Raw genomic sequence first — 25,687 nt, forward strand, 5'->3', positions numbered from 1 at the left:
AAGCGCTTGCTTTGCATGCATGAAGCCCTGGGTTCGATTCCTCAGCACCACATAAGCAAAAAGAAAAAAAGCCAGAAGCGGCGCTGTGGCTCAAGTGGTAGAGCACTAGCCTTGAGCTGAAGAGCTGAGGGACAGCGCCCAGGCCCAGAGTTCAGGCCCACGACCGGACCCAAAAAAAACAAACAAACAAAAAAAATATGTACCAGCAGAGAGGAAATCAGGAATGGTTCCTAATCAGTAAAAATATTTAAAAAGGTATATCTGCTAAGCTATTCAGATCAAAAAGTCATAATTCTAATTTCTTTTACATTTATTTATGCTAGTTTTAGGGCCTTCAGTGTTCTCCCTGAGCTTTTTTTGCTCTCCATGAACGTGCGTGTGTGCGTGTGTGTCTCAAGTTCTCTATCACTTGAGCCAACTCTGGGCCTGGGAGCTGTTCCTGAGCTCTTCAGTTTAAGGCAAGCACTCTAACACTTGAGCCAAAGCTCCACTTCTGGTTTTTCTGGTGGTTAAGTTCAGATTAAGAGTCTCACAAAGGTTTCTGCCCAGGCTGGCTTTAAACTGTGATCCTCAGATCTCAGCCTCCTGAGTAGCTAGGGTTATAGACGTGAGCAACCGGCACCCTGCTTGCCTGGCTCTAATTCTTAATCCATTTATTAATTCAAGAATCACTTACTGGGGCTGGGAAGGTGGCTCAGTGGTAGAGTGCTTGCCTTGCATGCATGAAGCCCTGGGTTCGATTCCTCAGCACCACATAAGCAGAAAAACCCGGAAGTGGCACTGTGGCTCAAGTAGAGCACTTGCCTTGAGCTGAAAAGCTAAGGGACAGCGCCCAGGCCCAGAGTTCAGGCCCCACAACCAACCAAAAAAAAAAAAAAAAAAGAATCATTTACTTCCAGGCCCTGGTGGCTCACGCCTGTAATCCTAGCTACTCAGGAGGCTGAGATCTGAAGATCACAGTTCAAAGCCAGCCAGCTAGTCCCAGCAAGAAAGTCCATGAGACTTTTATCTCCAATTAACCACCAGAAAACTGGAGGTGGCGCTATGGCTCAAGTGGTAGAGTACTTGCCTTGAGTGAAGAGCTCAGGGACAGTGCCCAGGCCCAGAGTTCAAGCAAAAAAGGATTGCTTACTATGCCAATCACTGAAATGGAGATGATAAAAATTACAAAGACCATATTACTAATAAGTGAATAAGTCTTTTACCAAAAAGCTCAAATCCAATGAGGAAGCCAAATATAAACAGTGGCACAGTATGAGAAATTCTATCTCAGAGCTATGACAAAGTGCTACAAGAGTATCAAAGAAGCCTCATTTTATTACACTGGGAAGGCAAGTGATTTGGGGGAGACGCCAAGTGGTCACTAAAATTAATGTTATGAATTAGCCTTCAGACAAGACAGGGTTTCTTTCCTAAAGTGTTGTGTGCATTAAAAATAATTTTAAAAAATCATTTAAAGTTGAGTACAAGTGCCTCATACCTGTAATCCTAGCTATTCAGCAGGCTGTCATCTGAGAATTGCTGTTCAAAGCAAGGAAAGTCCATGGGTAAGAATCTTCTCTTCAATTAACCACCAAAAAGCCATATGTAGAGCTGTGGCTCAAGTGCTAAAGTGTCAGTCTTGAGTAAAATGCTTAGGGACAGAACCCTCAGCCCTGAATTCAAGCTTAGCTTCAGGACCAAAAACCTTTAAACTCTTCAACTAGTCCTTATTACCAATAATGAAGAAGGAGGAGGAGGAGAAGGGGAGGAGAAGAAGGGGAGGAGGAGAGAGGGAGAGGAGGAGAAGGAAAAGGAAGGAAGGAAGGAGGAAGAAAGAGAAGGAAGAAGGAATAAGAAGGAGAAGGGGAGGAGAAGAAGGGGAGGAGGAGAGAGGGAGAGGAGGAGAAGGAAAAGGAAGGAAGGAAGGAGGAAGAAAGAGAAGGAAGAAGGAATAAGAAGGAGAAGGAAGAAGGAGGAGGAAGAAGAAGGAAGAAGGAGAAAGAAGGAGGAAGGAAGAGGAAGGAGAGAGGAGGAGGAGGAATGAGGAGGAGGAGGAGGAATTATTTCTCCCCTTGGCATTCAAAACATCCTATTTGCACAGAAACAATAGATTTGATCTCTAAAATCTGTCAATTAGCTTTCCAATCAGAAAGAACGATGCAGTTTTCAGAGCACATTTCATCCTTCTCAACCTCCAATCCTTTGTGGTTTAAGCAGGAATACAACCATCTACCTTATAAAGTTTAAACTTTTTTGAGTATCTCTGATAGGGAAGTGGGGCATCCTGCCCAAAATTCCCTGCCACAACCAGTATTATTATTTTTTTCTTTTTTTTGGTCAATCGTGAGCCTTGAACTCTGGGCTTAGGCGTTGTCCTTGAGCTCTTCAGCTAAAGCTAGTACTCTACCACTTGAGCCATAGCGATACTTCCAGTTTTCTGGTGGTAAATTGGAGATAAGAGTCTCATGAGCTTTCCTGGCCAGGCTGGCTTTGAACTGTGATCCTCAGATCTCAGCCTCCTAAGTAATATTACATGTGTGAGTCACCAGTGCCCAGTTACAACCTGGATTCTTTAAAGCCTCATATTTTATTCTTTAAATTCAAACACATTTTACATTCTAAGATAAATTTTTAATATTAAGATAATATTTGAAATTACTGAAGGATACTGAAAAGGAGTACCAGAGAGGGGAAAGGAAAATCAAGACTACAAATACTACGTGAGGAGCTGGGAAGGTGGCTCAGTGGTAGAGTGCATGCATGAGGCCCTGGGTTCGATTCCTCAGCACCACATAAGCAAAAAGAAAAAAGCCAGAAGTGGCACTGTGGCTCAAGTGGTAGAGCGCTAACCTTGAGCTAAAGAGCTGAGGGACAGAACCCAGGCCAAAAGTTCAGGCCCCATGACCAGACCCCCCAAAAAAAAGGAATACTATGGGAAGGCCAAGAAAAGAGTGATAAGAAAGTTCTGAACAAATGTTGCCTGGAGGCCCATCACTAAAATACACTCTTTCAGTTTACTGACTTGGAAGTAACCTGTGCCCTACGTCAGAAGGACAGTTTCGGGGGAGGACTGATAGGAACAGCCAAAGTCCAGAGGCAACAGGTTACAAAATGACTGGATGGTGAGGAAATAAAGACAGTGAATCTAATGGTATGACAACTCTTCCAACTTCCGCTTCACTCTTTCCCTACTCTTCACAGCTAAACTTCCCTCTTCCCTCTCTTTTCCCTACCAAAATAAAAGTTGAGGGCTGAGAACATAGATCAAGAGGTAGAGCACTTGCCTAGCATGTTTGAGGCCATGAATTCAAACCTTCTACTAAAAAAAAAAAAAATAGCAGGTATGCGTTACAAAAGAGTTATAATTTTAGAGATAGAGGAGTTTTAAAAGCACAAATATTTGCTCTATGAAATCAGTGAAAGGAGAAGGGGAAACAAAGGAGGAGGCAACAATGCTTGGTAAGGGGGCTGGGAAGGTGGCTCAGCGGTAGAGTGCTTGCCTTGCATGTATGAGGCCCTGGGTTCGATTCCTCAGCACCACATAAGCAGAAAAAGCTGGAAGTGGCGCTGTGGCTCAAGTGGAAGAGCGCTAGCCTTGAGCTGAAGAGCTGAGGGACAGCGCCCAGGCTCAGAGTTCAGGTCCCACGACCGGACCCAAGAAAAAAAAAAAAAAAAAAAACAATGCTTGATAAGAAATGTACTCATTACCTTGCCCATGTAATTGTAACCCCTCTGTATGGTATTTTCACAATAAAAAAAGAAAAAAGAAAGAAGAAATCAGTGAAAGGATCCATCAGAACCATCCCAGGGGACCACGCAGAGGCAAGGCAGGCACAGGAGAAAGATTAATACAAGGTTTATTAGAGGAGCCATATTTTCCCCGGAGAGAGAGCACACGGTGGCCTCCACTACCTAGGTAGCAGCAGGGTCTGGGGTAGGAAGTAAGGTATATGGGAGTTCAGGTGAGTCTGGGCAGAGAGAGGGAGGGGCCAACTGTATGGTGGGAACTCCAGAGCAAAGAGGGGCTCAGGTCTGGGTGGAGCTGAGGACCAAAGGCAGGCGTAATGCTTACAATCAGCAGAGAGCAAGGTTACTAGAGATGAAGAATAAAGAAGTAAGAAAACTAGAAGATTTAACGCTAAAAGAGAACAAGAAAATATGTAACCCTAGCTATTCAAGAAGTTGAGATCTTCTGGTGCCAGTGGCTCATGCCTGTAATCCTAGCTACTTGGGAGGCTGGGATCTGAGGATTACGGTTTGAGGCCAGCCCTGGGAGGAAAGCCTTTGAGAGTCTTATCTCCAATTAATCACCAGAATACCAGAAATTACACTGGCTCAAAGTGGTAGAGTACTGGCCTTGAGTTGAACAGCACAGAGACAGCACTACAAGAGTTCAAGTCCTACAGCCAACAACAACAACAAAAGAGAACCATGATCTCAGGATCATGGCTCAAAACAAGCCCAGGCAAGAAAATCCCTGAGACTCATATCTCCAAAGCCAGAAGTAGAGCTGTGGCTAACCTTGAGCGTGTGCGTGCACGCGCATGCGCGCGCACACACACACACACAGAGCTAGGGCTATGGGACAGGAATGTGGCTAACCTTGAGCACACACACACACACACACACACACACACATGGCTAGGGCTATGGGACAGGAATGTGGCTAACCTTGAGCACGCGCACACACACACACACACACACACACACACACACACACACACACACACACACACACACACACACACACACACACACACACACACACACACACACACACACACACACACACACACACACAGAGCTAGGGCTATGGGACAGGAATGTGGCTTGGCTTAGTGGTACAGCACTTGCCTAGCTTGCATGAAGCCCTGGGTTAGATTCCTTATTACCACATAAGCAGAAAAACGCTGGAAGTGGTGCCGTAGCTCAAGTGGTAGAGCAATAACCAGCAAAAGAAGCTCAGAAACAGTGTCCAGGTCCTGAGTTCAAGCCCCAGGACTGGCAAAAACAAAACAAAACGGTGAGGAAGTGGCCCAGGCCTATAACCCCATCTAGAAAGGGAATGAAGGAAAGTGTAGGAAGGGAAGGATGAAGATGAGAACTGGTGAGCACTATTAAGACTGACATTATTCATCATAATTTTAAGGGCTAACAATCTGCCCCACTGTGTGACTTTCTTCTTTCTTCAATAGGTCACAAGGGCAAAAAGTTTTACCAGAAATTTAAAAGATGACCAAAACATGGGGCAAAAGATTTAGAACAGGGGCTGGGAAGGTGGCTCAGTGGTAGAGTGCTTGCCTTGCATGCCTGAGGCCCTGGGTTCAATTCCTCAGCACCACATAAGAAAAAAGCCGGAAGTGGGGCTGTGGCTCAAGTGGTAGAGCGCTAGCCTTGAGCTAAAGAGCTGAGGGACAGTGCCCAGGCCCAGAGTTCAGGCCCCACGACCGACCCCCCCCCCAAAAAAAAAAAAAAGATTTAGAACAATCTCTATAAAGTGTGAGAGTTAATTAGTCATGGGATCTATCCTTAAAAGGGGAAAGAATAAAGATTAAAGGAGAGAAAAAACATAGAAAGGTATTTAGAGGTTCTGATAAGCTGATAGCTATTATACTTTAAGAATTAGATGAAGAGTGGGGGATGGGAAGGGATGAGAAGGGGAAACAAAGGAGGAGGCTACAATGCTTGATAAGAAATGTACTCATTATCTTGCCCATGTAATTGTAACCCCTCTGTAAAGTATTTTCACAATAAAAAAATAAAAAAAAATTTTTTTAAAGAATTAGATGAAGAAACCAAAATTGTCAGATTATAGGAAAGTTATCGAAAGTTATAATTTTATGTAAGAACACTTCAGAGCTATGACAAAGCACAGAGATTCAGGGCTGGGAAGTGGCTCAGTGGTAAAGTGCTTGCCTTGCTTGCATGAGGCCCTGGGTTCGATTCCTCAGCACCACATAAGCAGAAAAAGCCACTAGTGGAGTTGTGGGTCAAGTGGTACAGCACTAGCCTTGAGCTGAAGAGCTGAGGAACAGCACAAGCACAGAGCTTCAGAAGAAATGATAATGAGGTTCACTAACTGTGACAGGACATTGCTGGGTAATAATGAAGACACTGGCAGGAGAGTAGCCAGATATTTTTCTTTTTTTTTTTTTATTTTTTTTTTGCCAGTCGTAGGGCTTGAATTCAGGGCCTAGGCACTGTCCCTGAGCTTCTTTTGCTCAAGGCTAGCACTCTACCACTAAGCCACATTCCCAGCCTGATTTTTTTCTTTTTTTGTCAGTCACGGGACTTGAACTCAGGGCCTGAGCTTTTTCACTCAAGGCTCTCTTGTACTCTACCACTCTGAACTACAGCACCACTTCTGGTTTTCTGGCAGTTAACTGGAGATAAGAGTCTCATGAACTTTCCTGCCAGGGCTGGCTTTGAACTGCCTCCTGAGTAGACAGGAATACAGGCGTGAGCCACCCGTGTTAGACTTCCAGATTTATTCCTGATGACAAAATCTAAGGTGAAATAAGGAGAATAATTAAGGGTTAATGAGAGCAGCAGGGGAGAGGTTTTAGATAAAAGGACTGAAAAAGATAGATAAAAATAGAAAAAACAGATCAGCTCTTAAATCTTCAAATAAATTTGTCTATAAGTGAATTTACTTCTTTTTCCCCCCCAGTCCTGCGGCTTGAACTCAAGGCCTGGGCACTGTACCTGAGCTTCTTTTGCTCAAGGCTAGAGCTCTAACACTTGAGCCACAGCACCACTTTCAGCTTTTTCTTTTTATGTGGTACTGAGGAATTGAACCCAGGGCTTCATACATGCTAAGCAAGCACTTTACCACTAAGCCACATTCCCAACCCTTATCTCATATTTTTTTGTTTTTTTGTTTTGTTTTTTTGTCAGTGGTGGGGCATAAACTCTGGGCCTGGGCACTGTCCCTCAGCTCTTCAGCTCAAGGCTAGCACTCTACCACTTGAACCACAGCACCACTTCCGGCTTTTTCTGCTTATGTGGTGCTGAGGCGCAGGGGCTCATGCAAGCAAAGCAAGTACTCTATCACTGAGGCACCTTCCTAGCCCCTTATCTCACATTTTATAAGTACATAAATTAAGACCCTGGAAGAGATAGGATATATTCAGGTCAGCATTGTAGACACCTGAATCCAAATTTTGGGGTAGAAAATGTAGCTTTAAATACAACAGGCAGAGCCAGGCACCAGTGGCTCACACCTGTAATCCTAGCTACTCAGGAGGCTGAGATCTGAGGATCACGGTTCAAAGCCAGCCCAGGCAGGAGAGACCATGAGACTCCTATCTCTAATAAACCACCAGAAAACCGGAAGTGGCGCTGTAGCTCAAGTGGTAGAGCGCTTGCCTTGAGCTGAAGAGCACAGGGACAGCGCCCAGGCCCAGAGTTCAAACCCCACAACAGACCAAAAAATACATACATACATACATACAGGCTTTTCTATCCCAAAAAGGCATTTTCATGAACCTTATTTTTTTTTTTTTGTCGGTCATGGGGCTTGAACTCTGGGCCTGGGCGCTGTCCCTCAGCTCTTCAGCTCAAAGCGAGCGCTCTACCACTTGAGCTACAGCGCCACTTCCGGTTTTCTGGTGGTTTATTGGAGATAGGAGTCTCACGGTCTCTCCTGCCAGGGCTGGCTTTGAACCGCGATCCTCAGATCTAAGCCTCCTGGGTAGCTAGGATTACAGGCGTGAGCCACCGGCGCCCGGCTCTTATTTTTTTTTTTATTATTTTATTTATTTATTTTGCCAGTCCTAGGGTTTGAACTTAGGCCTGGGCATTGTCTCTGAGCTGCTTCTGCTCAAAGCTAGTGCTCTACCACTTGAGCCACAGAGCCACTTCTGGCTCTTTCTGTTTATGTGGTACTGAGGGATCAAACCCAGGACTTCAGGCATGCTAGGCAAGCACTCTACCACTAAGCCACATTCCCAGCCCTCTTTTTTTTTTTTTTTTTTTGCTAGTCATGGTGCCTGAACTCTAGGCCTGGGCACTGTCCCTCAGCTCTTCAGCTCAAGGCTAGTGCTCTACCACTTGAGCCACAGGACCACTTCCAGCTTTTTCTGCTTATGTGGTACTGAGGAATCGAACCCAGGGCTTCATGCATGCAAGGCAAGCACTCTACCACTGAGCCACCTTCCCAGCCCCTCTTTTTTTCTTTTTTTTTTAATTTTTGTTGTTGGTTGTGGGGTTTGAACTCTGGGTCTAGGCACTGTCCCTCAGCTCTTCAGTTCAAGGCCAGCACTCTACCACTTCAGCCACAGAGCCACTTCTGGTTTTCTGAGTGGTTTATTGGAGATAAGAGTCTCACAGACTTTCCAGCTGGTGCTGGCTTTGAACCGTGATCCTCAGATCTCAGCCTCCTGAATAGCTAGGATCAGGCGTGAGACACTGGTGCTCGGCTACATTTCTTTTTGGATAATGTTACTCCTTCCCTCCCTCTCTCCCAGGATCCTTTTTACTATATGCCTATTTAGTATTAAGAGGACTGTTTTGCAATGATTTATTAAAAACTAGGAGACTCTCTGCAGAAAAAATAAAATTAAGTGCATAAATCTCAGAATCACTTGCAATTATACATTGTCTCAAAACAAATTAACTTTTCAGGCATTAGAAAATAAATAAAATACTTTATAACCTTAGATAAAAAGCTATGAATCTTTATCCAGCAAATACACCATACTAAGTATCATGAGAGGACTAATTTTTGTTAAAAAACTTAAATACCAAGGCAGACTCAAGACTTCCCCCAGTTTAGGGTGGCTACATACTACAACAAAGTACAGAAACTAGAACCTATAGTTTCCCAACAAAGATTCTCTGGCGATTCAGTTAAGCAAAATTCCATACAAATTGAAAAGCCTTTCATATGAAACAAATTCCTCAGATTAAAGACATAATGATTTTCCTGATAAGCCACAGGATCATTTTTTATCATTTGCATAAGTTTTTGGTTAATATTCTTTTTTTTGAGGGAGGGGGTCCAGTCGTGGGCCTGTACTCTGGGCCTGGGTGCTGTCCCTCAGCTCTTCAGCTCAAGGCTAGCACTCTACCACTTGAGCCACAGCACCACTCCCGGCTTTTTTCTTTTTGCTTATGTGGTGTTGAGGAATTGAACACAGGGCCTCGTGCATGCAAGGCAAGCACTCTACCACTGAGCCACCTTCCCGGCCCTTGGTTAATATTCTTTACAATCTTATAGGAAGTTAGATCACTATTTTTAACAGTAATCATTCTTTCATCATTTGTTTCCACAAATCAGGTTTCCTCAATGATATTATAGTTATATAGTTATATAAGATGACATAATTAGGGAAAATGGAGTGAAGAGTTCAAGGAATTCTATGTACCATTTCTCCAACTTGCCCTGAGTCTATAATTGTTTCAAAATAAAAAGTAAATAAACAAGCTTAGATTCTTACATTTTCATTTTATTGTCTCCCTATAAATGCACTTTGCATTACTTTCAAGATGCCCACATATCTGAGAGATTCTTTTTGTTTGAGGTTTTGTGCCTCGTGGAAAATAATCCATTCATGTTGTTTACTTGTAGCAAACTCAGTCCCTCAGGTCAAGAAGTTCATTTCCAGTGGGGCTGAAAAGTAGGAGAGGCCAAATGGAAGAAAGGGAATGAGATAAAGCTATAAAAATATCTGACATTTTAAAAAACCTAGACCAAAAAAATATGCAATCACAGATAGAAAAATCAATAGAAATTTTAAACTACTTATGTAATTCTTTGTGTCCTCTTTTAGAATAGGTTTGTTTTCCCTATTGTTCTTAAAAAGTTTTTAAAATTACTAAAAATATGCACATTCCACAGGCTTACCCAAAAAGGCAAGGGATGCTTGTGATCCAATCAGTGACATAATTTAAATCTTTATGTATCACCTAAGCATCGCATCATTAAATTCTAGCATAAGTTCTGCGTCTCAAAAACAACTTAAAATTAAAACTGACTTCCCTGTAAAAACTGCAAGTAATGAAGTACAAACACAAGACCAGAAAATCAATAACTGGGCTGGGTGCCAGTGGCTCAAGTCTTTATAATCCTAGCTATTTATAAGGCTGAGATCTGAGGATCAAGGATTAAAGCCAGTTGGGTTGGAAATCCATGAAACTCTTACCTGCAATTAACCACCAAAAAAGCCAGAAGTAGAGCTGTAGCCCAAGTAGGAGTGGGCTAGCCTTAATGGAAAAAGTTAACTAATAGCACCCAGCCACTGAGTTTAAGCCCAAATTCCAGGGGGGAAAAAAAAATTCATGACTAAAAAATATATATATAATACACAAGAACATGCAGTATCTCCTGATACTCCAAAATCCTTTCAGACAAATAACAAAGTAAACAGAAAATCAGTAAAGGGCTTAGAATGTGACTTAGTGATAGAGTTCTTGTCTAGCATGCTTGAAGCCCTTGGGTTCAATTCCTCAGTACCACATAAACAAAAAAAGCCAGAAGTAGCACTGTGGCTTAAGTGGTAGAGTGCTAGCTTTGAGCAAAAGAAGCTCAAGTACAGTGCGTAGGCTGAGTTCAAGCCCAGGACTGGCAGAAAAGAAGAAAAGAAAATCAGCAAAGATAAAAAAAACCCTAACCAACACTATAGCCACTTAAATGTTAAAGAATACTCACATAGTGATAGCACTCTTTTGTTCCTTTAGTTGTTCGTGTGTGTGTGTGTGTGTGTGTGTGTGTGTGTGTGTATGTGTGTGTGTGTGTGTGTGGCAGTCAGTCCTGGGGACTGAACTCAGGGCCTGGGCACTGTCCCTAAGCATCTTTTGCTCAATGCTAGCCTCTACCATTTGAGCAACAGAGCCACTTCCGGCTTTTACTGCTTATGTGGTACTGAGGAATTGAACCCAGGGCCTCATGCATGCAAGGCAAGCACTCTACCACTGAGCCACCTTCCCAGCCCCTGCTGCACTATTTATGATAGCCAAAATAGCTCAGATGCCCTACAACACATTAATGGATCTTAGAAATGTAACACACACATACACACACATACACACACACACACACACACACACACACAATGGAATTTTACTCTTATCAGAAAAAATAATATGTCATTTGCAGGCAAATGGATGGACCTAGAAAAAATTATGCTAAGTAAAATAAGGCTCAAAGTGACAGTGCCTGTTTTATTTCATATGTAGAAGCCAGATCTAAAAATATAAATATACATGATAATTTACACAGGGTTTCATATATACACAAACAAATTGACTAAATGGTTATATACTTAGGGAAGGAATCCAATGATATAACTCCTCTGAACAACTAACAAATTATTTAACAAAATGAATCCCAGGAAGGTAAAACACTTTCAGGGGGAGGAGTGCAAGGAAGAGGGGCATACAGATGGAGAAAGGAATAATGAGCAAATACAATCATTTTATTCAACATATATAAAAATTGAACAACATAACTTGAGGATAGAGATGGAATGGGGAAAGGATGAGGAGAATGATGGAAGGGGTGACATGGACCACAACGTATTATACTCTTAACTTATAGAATTGAAACCTCTTTATACCACTAATTATTAAAAATAATAGTAAAATCAGTTTCTTCAAATTACTAAATGGAGTAATAATTTAGCAATACTACTTCTAGATATATAAATAAGCATTACCACAACAACATTATTTATAATAGATAAAAGGTAGAAACAACCTAAATATCTATCAACTGGTAGACAACAAAATGTGTTATATTTATATAAGAGTATTTAGCAATAAAAAAGAATTAAATATTGACATATCCAACATGTATACCCCTTGAAAATTTTAGCTAAATGAAAACTAGTCCTAAAAGACTACATATTGCCGGCTGCCAGTGGCTCATGCCTGTATTCATAGCTACTCAGGAGGCTGAGATCTGAGTTCAAAGCCAGCCCAGGTAGGAAAGTCCATGAGACTTTCCTAGAAAGTCGCTAGAAACCCACTAGAAAACCAGAAGTGGCGCTGTGGCTCAAGCAGTAGAGCGCGTGCCTTAAGCTGAAGGGCGCAAGGACAGCACCCAAGCCCAGAGTTCAAGCCCCACGACTGACCAAAAAAAAAAAAAAAACTTACATGTTATACGATTCAATTTGGTTTTGTTTTGTTTTGTTTTTTTTTGGGGGGGGTCCGGTCATGGGGCCTGAACTCTGGGCTTGGGCATTGTCCCTCAGCTGTTCAGCTCAAGGCTAGCGCTCTACCACTTGAGCCACAGAGCCACTTCCAGCTTTTTTCTTTTTGCTTATGTGGTGCCGAGGAATTGAACCCAGGGCCTCAGGCATGCAAGGCAAGCACTCTACCACTGAGCCACCTTCCCAGCCCCTGATTTTTTGCCGGTCTTGGGGACTGAACTTAGGGCCTGGGCACTGTCCCTGAGTTTCTTTTGTTCAAGGCTAGCACTCTAGCACTTGAGTCACAGTGCCACTTCTGGCTTTTTCTGTTTATGCAATACTGAGGAATCAAACCCAGGGCTTCAAGCATGCTAGGCAAGAACTCTACAACTAAGCCACACTCCCAGACCATCTGTGACATTCTTATCTCCAATTAACCACAAAAAGCTTGACGTCGAGCTGAGGCTCAAAGTGGTAAAACTAAGGGACAGCATCCAGGCTCTAAGTTCAAGTCCAACTTAAACTACAGCACAAAAATAAATAAAATTTTTAGAGAACCAAATGCCAGTGGCTCCAACAGGTAATCCTAGTTACTCAAAAGACTGAGATCAGGATTAAGATCCAAGTTCAAAGAGCCCAGGTAAAAAAATTGCAAAACTCCATCTCCAATTACCAACTAAAAAAAGCCATGTTGGAGACATGGCTGAAGTGGTAGAACACCAGACGTGAACAGACAATAAGCATGAGGCCATGAGTTCAAGCCCTAGTATCAGAGAAAAAAAAAAAATTACAGGAAAAATTTGCTTCTATACTGAACCTGCACAATTTTTTTTTGTCTCAGCAAGGCCAAATGGGCTCATAATCAGCCAAAAATCTGGCCATCACTAACACAGAACAGGCTGCTCTCCTATTTATCCCTATAATGCAGAGGCCCAGCTCCTCTGCTCAGATTCATTGAGTTCAGATTTACAATCTACTCACCAATCGCTAGTTTGAATAGGGTAAAATTTACAGAAGGTAACCATTAAAAGACTTTGAAATAAGATCAACAGTTGAACATGTATCAATTTTTTCTCCCTAAACAGAACACTATAACAGCAATTCACATTGTATTAGGTCATATAAGTAATCTAAAGATGATTTAATATATAAAGAAAAATCAAAGCCGGGCGCTGGTGGCTCACGCCTGTAATCCTAGCTACTCAGGAGGCTGAGATCTGAGGATCACGGTTCAAAGCCAGCCCAGGCAGGAGAGACCATGAGACTCCTATCTCTAATAAACCACCAGAAAACCGGAAGTGGCGCTGTAGCTCAAGTGGTAGAGCGCTAGCCTTGAGCTGAAGAGCTGAGGGACAGCGCCCAGGCCCAGAGTTCAAGCCCCACGACCGACAAAAAAAAAAAAAAAAGAAAAATCATAGCTGGGTGCCAGTGGCCTGCAATACTAGCTACTCAGGAGGATCTGAGGATCATGGATCAAAGCCAGCCCAGGCAGGGAAGTCCGTGAGATTCTTATATCCAATAAACCACCAGAAAAACAGAAGTGGCGTTGTAGCTCAAGTGGTAGAGCAGTAGCCTTGAGCTGAAGAGCTGAGGGACAGCCTGCTCAGGCCCAGAGTTCAAACCCCATGACTGACAAAAAGAAAGAAAAAAATAATAAATGTGGCAAAGACAAATGAAAATCAAGGATTTGTTCCCCAGAGCAAGTCATCATTTTACTATCTTACCAAGCCAGCAGTAAGAGAAGGTGCAGACTGTCCAAGGGATTGGTTTCTCATTCGAACAAGGTTTGATGCTTCTCCTGAAGACTGCCAAGAGGCCTGTCCCACACTGCTGTGTACACTGCTGGACAAAGGAAGTAGCTGCTTACCTTCAAACACAAGAGTCAGAAAACATACATGTGACTATTCAAGAATAAATGATGAAATACAAATGCAATAATGTCAAAGTGGTACAACCATGTTGATACAAACAAGGTAAAGTTCTTCCTTCTTCCATTTTAGAATCTATAGTTTTTATAAGTTTTTATAATGTCTTGGTTGTGATGAGAATTTTAAGTTAGATATTAAAATGAGTTAACTATTTTCAGTTTTCTGTAATATTTACCATCATGCCAGCCTTCCCACCCTGAAATCCAGTTTAGCAGTTTTCCAATCCCTTCCAGCCTACCTAGTTTCTTACCAATTCAGTGCAAAAGTCCTGATATGAACAAATACTCCTAGACCCTTAAGAGTTAAGACCCTTAAGAGTTGGAAGGCAGGGGCTGGGAAGGTGGCTCAGTGGTAGAGCGCTTGCCTTGCATGCCTGAGGCCCTGGGTTCGATTCCTCAGCACCATATAAGCAAAAAGAAAAAAGCCAGAAGTGGCGCTGTGGCTCAAGTGGTAGAGCGCTAGCCTTGAGCTGAAGAGCTGAGGGACAGCGCCCAGGCCCAGAGTTCAGGCCCCACAACCGGACCCAAAAAAAAAAAAAAAAAAAAAGAGTTTAGAAGGCAACTAACTGCTTTCACCAGACTGTGTGTGTAGTCAGGTTTACTGACAGTCTTCATCTCACACAGAGACATCAAAATCACCAAAAAAGACAAAGCATCTAGAACTAACTACAATGACTTTCTAGATGAGGTGCAAGTTCCATCTCTTATTCACAACATTTTTTCACACTGCTAGTGATCTAACCAAAATGATTGTGTCTTTGTCACTTCCTTGTCCAATGTTTAAAGAATTAAATCAAACATTTTGACATTCTAAAAAAAGATTCCCAACATATGGAGGTGTGCCTTCCAGTGGTATAGTAACTGCCTATTAAGCATAAAACTGAGTTCAAACTTCATCACAGAAAAAAAAAAGAGAGAACTAATGTCAAAAAAAATAATAAAGTTTAAAAATAAGCTGAGCACCTCAAAACAGTAATCCAAGCTACACATGAGGCTGAGATTTGAGAATTGTGATTTGAAGCCAGACCAGGCAAGAAAGTCTCTAAGGCTCTATCTCCAACTAACCACCACAAGGCTAGAATTGGAGGTGTGGCTCAAGTGGTAGAGTGCTAGCCCTGAGAAAAAAAGCTCAAAGACAGCCCTAAATTCAAACCTCAGGGCTGGCACAAAATAAGTAAATAACTCCCCCAAATCCAGACTATCATTGCTGGCTTCAACTCTTTCCATTCTTTTTTTTTTTTTTTTTTTTTTTAATTTTTTATTTTTGGTCGGTCGTGAGGCTTGAACTCTGGGCCTGGGCATTGTCCCTCAGCTCTTCAGCTCAAGGCGAGCGCTCTACCACTTGAGCTACAGCGCCACTTCCGGTTTTCTGGTGGTTTATTGGAGATAGGAGTCTCACGGTCTCTCCTGCCCGGGCTGGCTTTGAACAGCAATCCTCAGATCTCAGCCTCCTGAGTAGCTAGGATTACAGGCGTGAGCCACCAGCGCCCGGCTTCCATTCTTTTTCATATCCATTCACTCACTAAACTTGAATATTATGCCTTGACTCTTGGTTACACAATGTACTTCCATAACAGACTTATTTGAACAGAAATTTGACGAAACTAAACAAGAAAACTAAGATGTAAGAGAAAGTAAAGATTAAAAATGAGGGGCTGCGAAGGTGGCTCAGTGGTAGAGCGTTTGCTTTGCATGCATGAGGCCCTGGGTTCGATTGCTCAGCACCACATAAGCAGAAAAAAAAGCCGGAAGTGGCGCTGAGGCTTAAGTGGTAGAGCGCTAGCGTTGAGCTGAAGAGCTGAGGGACAGAGCCCAGGCCCAGAGTTCAGGCCCCACGACCAGACCCAAAAAATAAAAAAATAAAATTAAAAAATTAAAAAAAAAGATTAAGAATATAATTGGGCCTGGGAAGGTGGCTCAGTGGTAGAGTGCTTGCCTTGCATACATGAGGTCCTGGGTTCGATTCCTCAGCACCACATAAGCAGAAAAAAGTCAGAAGTGGTGCTATGGCTCAAATGGTAGAGCTCTAGCTTTAAGCACGGAGAGACTGAGGGACAAAGCCCAGACCTTGAGTTCAAGCCCTAGGACTGGTAAAATAATAATAATAATAAATAACAATAAGCCAAGCATCAGTGGCTCATTCTTATAATCTTAGCCAATGAAAAGTTGACATCCAGAGAATAGCAATTAGAGAATAGCCTGGACAGAAAAGCTCGCTAGACTCCATCTCCGAAATCACTTGCAAAAAAGCAGAACTGGAGATATCAGGCAAGTGGAAGAGCACTAGCCTAGCATGAGGCCCTCATTGCAAACTCTAGGAGCACCAAAAATTGTTTAAATATAAATGAAGTCAGGTGCGGGTGGCTAACACCTGTAAATCTTAGCCACTTAGGAGACAGCTCTGAGGATCCCAGTTTGAAGCCAGCCCAAGCAGAAAGTCCATGAGACTTTTATCTCCAATTAACCACACACACACACAAAAAAAAAAGCCAGTAGTAAAGCTGTGGCTTTAGTGGCAGAGTGCTAGCCTTGAACAAAAGAAGCTACAGGACAGTGCCCAGGCTCTGAGTTCAAGCCCCACGACTGGCCCTGGATTTGATCCCCAGCATCATTTCCCTCCAAAAATATAGGAGTGGGGAGGTTTGAATCTAGAAAGATAGTCTGTTCCTATCATAAGCATAAAGAAAGCTTCATTTAGCAAAGGTATCAGGTTATTCTCTGCAAAATCTTTAGTAAGTTTAGTACCCAGATACAAAAACATCTAAGCAAGTAGAAAGCAAGACTTAAAGTTGAAATCCAATTAACTGAAAATTCTATAGAAAGAACGATCAAATACAACCACATTTCCACATTTCACAACCCAGTTGTCATGGACTTACCTCATAGGATGTAAAGAAAGAATTTAGCATTTTAGAGCAAAGCACTGGATTTTGTTTGTTGAATACTCAAAAGAAAAATAGCTAATCCAAATAATTTTTCAAGTCCAAGACCTGGACTCAAACTCAAACTTGGTACCTGCTGCTTTCCCTTAACTGAGTCACACCTCCAGAACCCTCCCCTATGGTTCTTTAAATCAAAATTTAAAATTTGAAAAAAAAAAAAAAAAACATAGATATTTACCTGACAGAGAACTGGCCAGACTTCCTCTTCGTAACTTACAGTCATCCTGACTAAGTTGTCGCTGGAGTTTAGCTTTTCCAGTAGATGAAAATATGTCAGGATTACTGAGCTTCCTAAAGAGCAGGGGACTAAGTCCAGTTACCACATCCTTGAAAGAATAAAGAATAAAACATCAATTTTCAGTATATTTCCCGAAGCATAAGAACTTTATAGTAAACATTCATTAAGTACCAATATTTTATATTTCCTACTTAACAGCTAAAGCTTGAACCATAATTCTTAGTAAAACCTTGGTATACTATGTAATGACACAGAATAGTGATTGTGAAATGCCAAAGGAAAAATAAGAGAAGGCTCACAGATGACTAAAGCCACAGAGTACCAGCGTTGAGTGAAAAAAGATGATTAAAGTCGCCACACACACCTTTTTATTTAGTCTGCTTATTTATTCATTTATTTTCTGAGACAAGACTGGCCTCAAACTTCTGGATAAGTGATCTTCCTGCCTGAGCAGCGAGGACTATAGACAGGAACCAATGTGCCTAGCTGCAGGATTTTTAATCCTTAAATAACAGACCTGCTAGCCAGGTTCGGTGGCTCACGTCTGTAATCCTAGCTATTCTAGGGGCTGAGATCTGAGGATCATGGCTCAAAGCCAGCTTGGGCAGAAAAGTCTATAAGACTCTTATCGCCAATAAACCACTCAGAAAACCAGAAGTAGTGTCGTGGCTCAAATTGTAGAGTGCTAGCTGAGGGACAGCGCCCAGGCCCAGAGTTCAAGCCCCACAACCGACAAAAAAAAAAAAAGCCTGGGCAGGAAAGTCTGAGAGACTCTTATCACCAATAGGCCCAGAGTTCAAGCCCCACAACCAATAAAAATAAATAACAGACCTGCTGCTATCTGTCATACAAAGTCAGAAATACCTCTAATATTCAACAAGTCCAATATTAAAGTTTTGTTTATATGCCTATAATAGAAGCCAAATACATATTTTCAAAGAGAAATTACGAAGATATAAACATTTTAGGCAAATATTCACCTCATTATGCTAATGAGACATATTTCATTTTTTATTTTATTTTTTGGGTCCGGTCGTGGGGCCTGAACTCTGGGCCTGAGTGCTGTCCCTCAGCTCTTCAGCTCAAGGCTAGCTCTATACCACTTGAGCCACAGCGCCACTTCTGGCTTTTTTTCTTTTTGTGTATGTGGTGCTGGGGAATCGAACCCAGGGCCTCATGCATGCAAGGCAAGAGCTCTACCACTGAGCCACCTTCCCAGCCCTAATGAGACATATTTCAATGAAGGCAACTGCTATATAGTCTGTTCCACGAAGGTTCATGTACTGAAAGTACAGTCATCAGTGTAGCAATGTTGAGAGGTGGTAGAACTTTTAACAGGTGGAGTCTAGTAGGAAGTACTTTAGGTTACTGAGCAGAAGGGATTAATGTAGTTCTTGAAGGATCCTACTTAGTTCTCTCAATACTGAGTTATAAAAACAGTAAGCCTGGGGCTGGGAAGGTGGCTCAGTGGTGCTTCCTTGCATGCTTGAGGCCCTGGGTTTGATTCCTCAGCATCACATAAGCAGAAAAAGCCGGAAGTGACGCTGTGGCTCAAGTGGTAGAGCGCTAGCCTTGAGCTGAAAAGCTGAAGGACAGCGCCCAGGCCCAGAGTTCAGGACCCACAACTGACAAAAAACAAAAAACAGTAAGCCTGGCTCCTGAATCTCTCTGGCTTCCTGTATTACCATGTGATGTCTCCCTCTTCCATTCATTCTCATCATGAAGCCATCCAGCACATTATGATATAGATTTTTTTGTTTGTTTTTTGCTCAAGTCTAGTGCTCTGTCATTTTGGTTCTCTGGTGGCTAACTGGAGATAAGAGCCTCACAGGAACCTTTCTGCCCCAGCTGGCTTTAAACAGTGATCCTCAGAGCTCAGCTTCCTGAGTAGCTAGGATTATAACTGTGAGTCACCAGTGTCAAGCTGAGTTAAAACGCTGTTCTTCATAAAGTATCTAACTTCATATATTTTGTTATAGCAATATATTAACATAGAAGTTAAAATAAACATAAACAGTACATCAGGCTGGGAATGTGACTTAGTGGTCAAGCGCTTGCGAAGCATGCATGAAGTCCTGGTTCAAGTCCTCCATACCACATACACAGAAAAAGCCAGAAGTACCATTGTGGTTCAAGTGGTAAGAGTGCTAGCCTTGAGCAAAAGAAGCTCAGGGAAAATGTCCAGGCCCTGAGTTCAGTCTTCACAACTGGCAAAAACAAAACAAACAACAAAAAAAACAGTACATCAAACTAACCTGGACATCACAGATAGAATAGAAAGCGTAAGGGGAAATAAATGACACCTATGCCACTTAGCATTTACAAAATAAGACCTGAAGCCAGGCACCAGTGGCTCACACCTGCGATCCTAGATACTCAGGAGGCTGAGACCTGAGGATGAAAGTTCAAATCCAGTGCTGGCAGAAAATCCATGAGACTCTTATCTCCAATTAAACACCAAAAAAGCCAGAAGAGGGGCTCTGGCTGTGGGAGAGAGGCAGTCTTGACGAAAAAAGGTTAGGGACTGGGCCCAAGGCCCGAATTCAAGCCCCAGAACTGGCACAAAAATAAAATAAGTAAGACTTGAGACTAGGAGTGTGGTCCCATGTCAGAACACTTACTTGCCTAGTGGGCAAGAAGTCCAGGGTTTTAATGTCTAGTTCTAGGGAAAGGAAGAAAATAACAAGTTTGAAGTAACTTGAACTATGGAAATACTAAGAGCCATAAGGGAAAACACAGTAAAATGCTTGATTCTCTGAGAAAAGTTGAAAGAAAGAAAACAGGTCTCCAAGGTCAATATATTTTGATTGATTAGTTCACAAACACACAAAGTGCTAATAGTGGTTGGTGGTAACTATCTAGAATATAATTGATAAATGCAAAGCATAAAAATGAATGAAATAAGCCGGGCGCTGGTGGCTCACGCCTGTAATCCTAGCTACTCAGGAGGCTGAGATCTGAGGATCGCGGTTCAAAGCCAGCCCGGGCAGGAGAGACCGTGAGACTCCTATCTCCAATAAACCACCAGAAAACCGGAAGTGGCGCTGTAGCTCAAGTGGTAGAGCGCTCGCTTTGAGCTGAAGAGCTGAGGGACAGCGCCCAGGCCCAGAGTTCAAGCCCCACGACCGACAAAAAAAAAAAAAAAAAAAGAAATGTACTCATAATCTTGCCCATGTAATTGTAACCCCTCTGTACAGTATTTTCACAATAAAAAAATAAAAATAAATGGATGAAAGGGAAAAGGGGGAGATTGAGGCACCGAAGTAACAGAGCAAATGACAAGAGCGCAGGCAACTGTAGTAAGTGTCTATAGTGAGAAAGATAAATTAGAAACAGTAAATAATTATGCAAAAAGAGAGGGCTGGGGCTGGGAAGGTGGTTCAGTGGTAGAGTGCTTCTTGCCTTGCATGCATGAGCCCCTGGGTTCCATTCCTCAGCATCACATAAGCAGAAAAAGCCAGAAGTGGCGCTGTGGCTCAAGTTGTAGAGCGCTAGCTTTACACTGAAGAGCTCAGGGACAGCGCCCAGGCCGAGTTCAGGCCCCACGACCAACCAAAAGAGAGAGGGGGTGGGGGGGCTACAATAGCCTGTATTTCAATCATTTTTGTGGGAAGGATAGAAAAGTACCTATGACCATGGAAAGAACTAATTCTTGGGCACTAATTCTGGTAACTCATACAGAGGATTGGCTACTCACAGAGAAAACATCTACAGCAGGAAGCTGTAGATAGGGGGAAGTAAAGAGGCCTTGGGAGAAATTAAACAACAGTGGATACTCTGTATACAATGTGAAGAGGGAATATCCATTCCAAAAAAACTTACAAGGGCTGGGAAGGTGGCTCAGTGGTAGAGCGCTTGCCTTGCATGCTCGAGGCCCTGGGTTCGATTCCTCAGCACCACATAAGCAAAAAGAAAAAAGCCGGAAGTGGCGCTGTGGCTCAAGTGGTAGAGCGCTAGCCTTGAGCTGAAGAGCTGAGGGACAGCGCCCAGGCCCAGAGTTCAGGCCCCACGACCGGACCCAAAAAAAAAAAACTTACAAATAGGGCTGGGAAGGTGGCTCAGTAGTAGAGTGCTTGCCTTGCATGCATGAAGCCCTGGGTTTGATACCTCAGCACCACATAAACAGAAAAGGCTGAATGTGGTGTTGTAGCTGAAGTGGTAGAGCACTAGAGTTGAGCAAAAGAAGTTTCAGGGACGGGCCCTGAGTTCAGGACTGGCAAAAAAAAAAGTCTCACAAACTTCCTAAGTCTTCATTATTCCACATAAATAATGGAGATAATACTATGTATTTCACAGGGCTATCATTAGCATTAAAGAAACTAATCTCTGTAAATACATTGTTTTACATGGTAACAAGAAGTACTCAGTAATAACTTATTATCATGTTTTCAAGGTACATGCACAGATTAGGTGATTATAGAAATATTTCTTTTTTTTACAGTTCTTTGTTTTAGGGAAAAAAAACTTTTTAAAGACATCTTGACTTTTTTTTTGGTATTATCAATCTATTCTTACTTTGTTCAGCTTCAAAGAGAAGCTTTAATTTGTGCATTTCTTTTCCCTTCAGGGAAAAAAAAAGTAACTGGCTCAGGATAAAGTATGGTTTCTTTAGGTTTTGAAACATAATTAAGAACAAATTCAGCCTGAGGGGCCCACATTTTAAAGTTCTGCAGTATCATCCCAGCTGTGCCAGCTTTAATGTAGCAATGTTCCCTAAGGGAGAAGTTGAGTAGCAGATGCACATCTCCTTTAACCCTTAATTTGTTGGAGATTAGCTCACTGTGTAGTTAGTTTTCTGCTTGTATTTCATCAAAGCAGGGGTAGTATATAGTATTACACTTGCTAGACTGGAGTGATATTGTTGAACCATACCTTTAGTCCAGTTTTTTACTATTTGAAGGACAGGGTTCTCTGCTCCTTGCCTAGGCAAGGGCTTGAGTTGCAGTTTACCTGCTTTAGTCATCCCATAGTTTTTAGCCTCACAGACACATGCCACTGCACCCAGGCTTCCCTCCATGGAGATGGAAACTCTTGGAGTTTGCTGCCTATGCTGACCTGGAAGTACAATCTTAGCCTTTGACATAGTTTGGGATAACAGGCATATGTCTTTCAATCTGAAGCACTTCCAGTGAAATAGAAAAAAAACAAGAGTGTGATCTCAGCAGCCACAGCATAGAAAGATCAAACATATCAAGTGCACTGAACATCAGTCAACTGAGATGAAAGACCGTTGTCTACTTTATACTACTATAATCTCAACAGTACTATGAAAAAAAGTGTGAACCAAATGAAAAATGAGGAAATTACAGTGTTATTTTTGTTTGTGGAGGTGGTACAAATTAAGCACAGTGGCAGAATTCTACATTTTAATCACACCTTTAATTATTTGTGTGTGTGTGTGTGTGTGTGTGTGTGTGTGTGTGTGTGTGTGTGTGTGTCTGAACGCATGTGCACATGCTGATAAATAGGCTTGAATTCAGAAACTAGGCACTGTTCCTTAGCTTTTTTGTTCCAGGTTGGCACACTACCACTTGAGCCACAACTCTACTTCCTACTTTTTGATGGTTAATTGAAGTGTCACTAAGACTTTTCTGACTGGGCTGGATTCAAACCATAATCTTCAGATCTCAGCCTCCTAAGTAGAATTATAGGCTAAGAGTTATCAGCACATAAATCCTTTCTTTATCTTGAGTGGGATCTCACATTTATGCTGGGCCAATTAGGACTGTGATCCTCCTATTTACACTTTATAGCTAGGTGGCACATAACTACCACATCCAAGTTATTTGTTTTTGTGCTGATCCTGATGCTTAAACTCAGGGACTATGCAGTGCCCAAGCCTTTGGTGCTCAAGGCTAACTGCCACATGACCACACTCCACTTCTGGCTTTTTGGTGTTTAATTGGAGGTAAGAGTCCCATGGCTTTCCTGCCCAGGCTGGCTTCAAACTGCAACCCTCAGATCTCAGCCTCCTGAGTAGCTAGTATTACAGGCTTGAGCCACCAGTGCCCAGCCCAATTTTCTTTTTTTTTTAAGTGGCAACAAGGTCTCCAGTTTTTGCCAGGATTAGCAACAAACCATAATCCTCCTGATCTCAGCTGCACCCACCCCCTACCCAAGTAGAGTTATACATGTGAGCCACCACCACATCCAGCCTTCCTAAAATTCTTTTTTTTCCCCTGAAGTTTTATCAAGGATTTAATATAACAGGATAAAATAGGGAGAAATGAAAACAAAAACAAAAGGGAAAAGATTCCTTGCAGGAAATGGGAATAAAAGACTCCTTTTCTAGAATGTCTGATTAAACATTTCAAAGTTAATGGGTTTTCAGAAGCTAGCCTTTACCCATACCCTGATTAAGAGAGGAATGGAAGTTAATAAATTTATACTGTATTTTCACAATAATAAAAAATAGAGAAAAAAAATAAATTTATACTGAAAACTCAGGTTTTTCAAAATGCCCATGTCTCAACCACTATGTTCTACTCTGTACCCTCCACACAGTTACCAAAGTAATCCAGATAAAGCACAAGAATATACAGCTTCTCTACTTACTACCTTTTTACACTGTACTAAAATCCTACAATTTTTAGTCTCTTACTTTAGCACCTATACTTTAATTCCAAACTCAAAATATATCAAATTACAGCTCATTACAAAAATTCAGCTTCCTGGGCTGGGAAGGTAGCTCAGTGGTAGAGCGCTTGCCTTGCATGCCTGAGGCCTTCCTTGGGTTCGATTCCTCAGCACCACATAAGCAAAAAGAAAAATGCCGGGAGTGGGGCTGTGGCTCAAGTGGTAGAGTGCTAGCCTTAAGCTGAAGAGCTGAGGGACAGCGCCCAGGCCCAGAGTTCAGGCCCCACGACCGGACCCAAAAAAAAAAAAAAAAAAACTAGTAAGAGAGAGAAAACTAGTAAGAGAGAGAAGCCAGCCGCCCCGTGGCTCACGCCTGTAATCCTAACTACTCAGGAGGCTAAGATCTGAGAATCGCCATTCAAAGCCAGCCTGGGCAGGAAAGTCCATGAGACTCTTATCTCCAATAAACCACTAGAAAACCGGAAGAAGTGCTGTGGCTCAAGCGGTAGAGTGCTTGCCTTGAGCTGAGGGACAGCGCCCAAGTCCAGAATTCAAGCCCCATGACCCACAAAAAGAGAGAGAGAGAAAGAGAGAATTTCAGTAATCAATGCTATGATAGAGAAAAGCAAAGCCAGGCACCGGTGGCTCACGCCTGTAATCCTAGCTACTCAGAAGGCTGAGATCTGAGGATCGCGGTTCAAAGCCAGCCCGAGCAGCAGAGACCGTGAGACTCCAATCTCCAATAACCACCAGAAAAACCGGAAGTGGCGCTGTGGTTCAAGTGGTAGAGCACTAGCCTTGAGCTGAAGAGCTGAGGGACAGTGCCCAGGCCCAGAGTTCAGGCCCCACGACCAGACCCCACCCCCCCACCCAAAAAAAAGCCTCTAGACTCTGCTTTTTAGATAGTCATTTTTCTATGTGTGCAAGACAGTACCTGGGCCTAAACTCAGACCTAGATGCTTTTCCTGAGCACAGTCTTGAATGAACCACTTCTGGATGTTTGGTGGTTAATTGGAGGTAAGGTTCATGGACTTTTCTGCTCAGACTGAGTTTAAACTGTGATCCTCAGATCTCAACCTCCTGAGCAGAGAGTTGGCTGGTTATTTTTTTTTTTAACCCAAATCAAATTATTTTATTTATTTATTTATTTATTTATTTTTTGGTCTGGTTGTGAGGCCTGAACTCTGGGCCTGAGCACTGTCCCTCAGCTCTTCAGCTCAAGGCTAGTGCCCTACCACTTGAGCCACAGCGCCACTTCCAGCTTTTTTCTTTTTGCTTATGTGGTGCTGAGGAATCGAACCCAGGGCCTCAGGCATGCAAGGCAAGCGCTCTACCACTGAGCCAACTTCCCAGCCCTTGGCTGGTTATTTTTTAATTAAGGTCTCACTAACTTTTCTGCTCAAGCTGGCCTGAAGCCTCAATCTTTCTGCTCTCAGATTCCCAAGTTGCTAGGATCATAGACATAAGCCTTACACTCCAGTCTTTGGCTTTGTTTCTGTGGTGGTACTGGGGCTTGTATTCAGCTAGTGTTCTACCAGTCTGACATTTTGTTAGTTAACTGGAAATTTTCTGCCCAGGCTGGCTTCAAATCACAGGCATGAGCCTCCAGTACTCCAGGTTTTTCTTCTTGTTTTTGGTTTTGAAATAGGATTAAACTAGGTAGATCAGGCCACTCTAAAACTCACATGAAACCCAGGCTTGCTTGAAACTCCCAATCTTCCTGTCTCATGCTCCTGATTGCTGGGATTACAAAGCTATCCACACCACACCTTGTTTATACGATATCAACTGTTTCACCACACAGAAATAAATGTTTGCTGCAACAGATATGTTAATTGCCTTGACTGGATCACTACACAATATACATTATGACATACCATAAATATGGATA

General features: G+C 42.5%; 1 protein-coding gene across 2 annotated transcripts in view; it reads right to left on the bottom strand.

Moving 5' to 3' along the window:
• Window positions 1-25,687, bottom strand: part of Mast2 (microtubule associated serine/threonine kinase 2) — a 125,501-nt gene that overhangs the window by 92,026 nt on the left and 7,788 nt on the right. For both annotated transcript variants that reach the window (XM_069987344.1, XM_069987342.1), the window contains exons 2-3: window positions 17,161-17,308; window positions 13,838-13,980 (exon numbers count right to left, since the gene is read on the bottom strand). In XM_069987344.1, the coding sequence (XP_069843445.1) occupies window positions 13,838-13,980; window positions 17,161-17,308 (291 nt within the window). The remainder of the gene's footprint in view (window positions 1-13,837; window positions 13,981-17,160; window positions 17,309-25,687) is intronic.

This window comes from Dipodomys merriami, unplaced genomic scaffold, assembly GCF_024711535.1.
Source record: "Dipodomys merriami isolate MVZ:Mamm:240054 unplaced genomic scaffold, mDipMer1.0.p SCAF_34, whole genome shotgun sequence".
NCBI lineage: Eukaryota > Metazoa > Chordata > Mammalia > Rodentia > Heteromyidae > Dipodomys > Dipodomys merriami.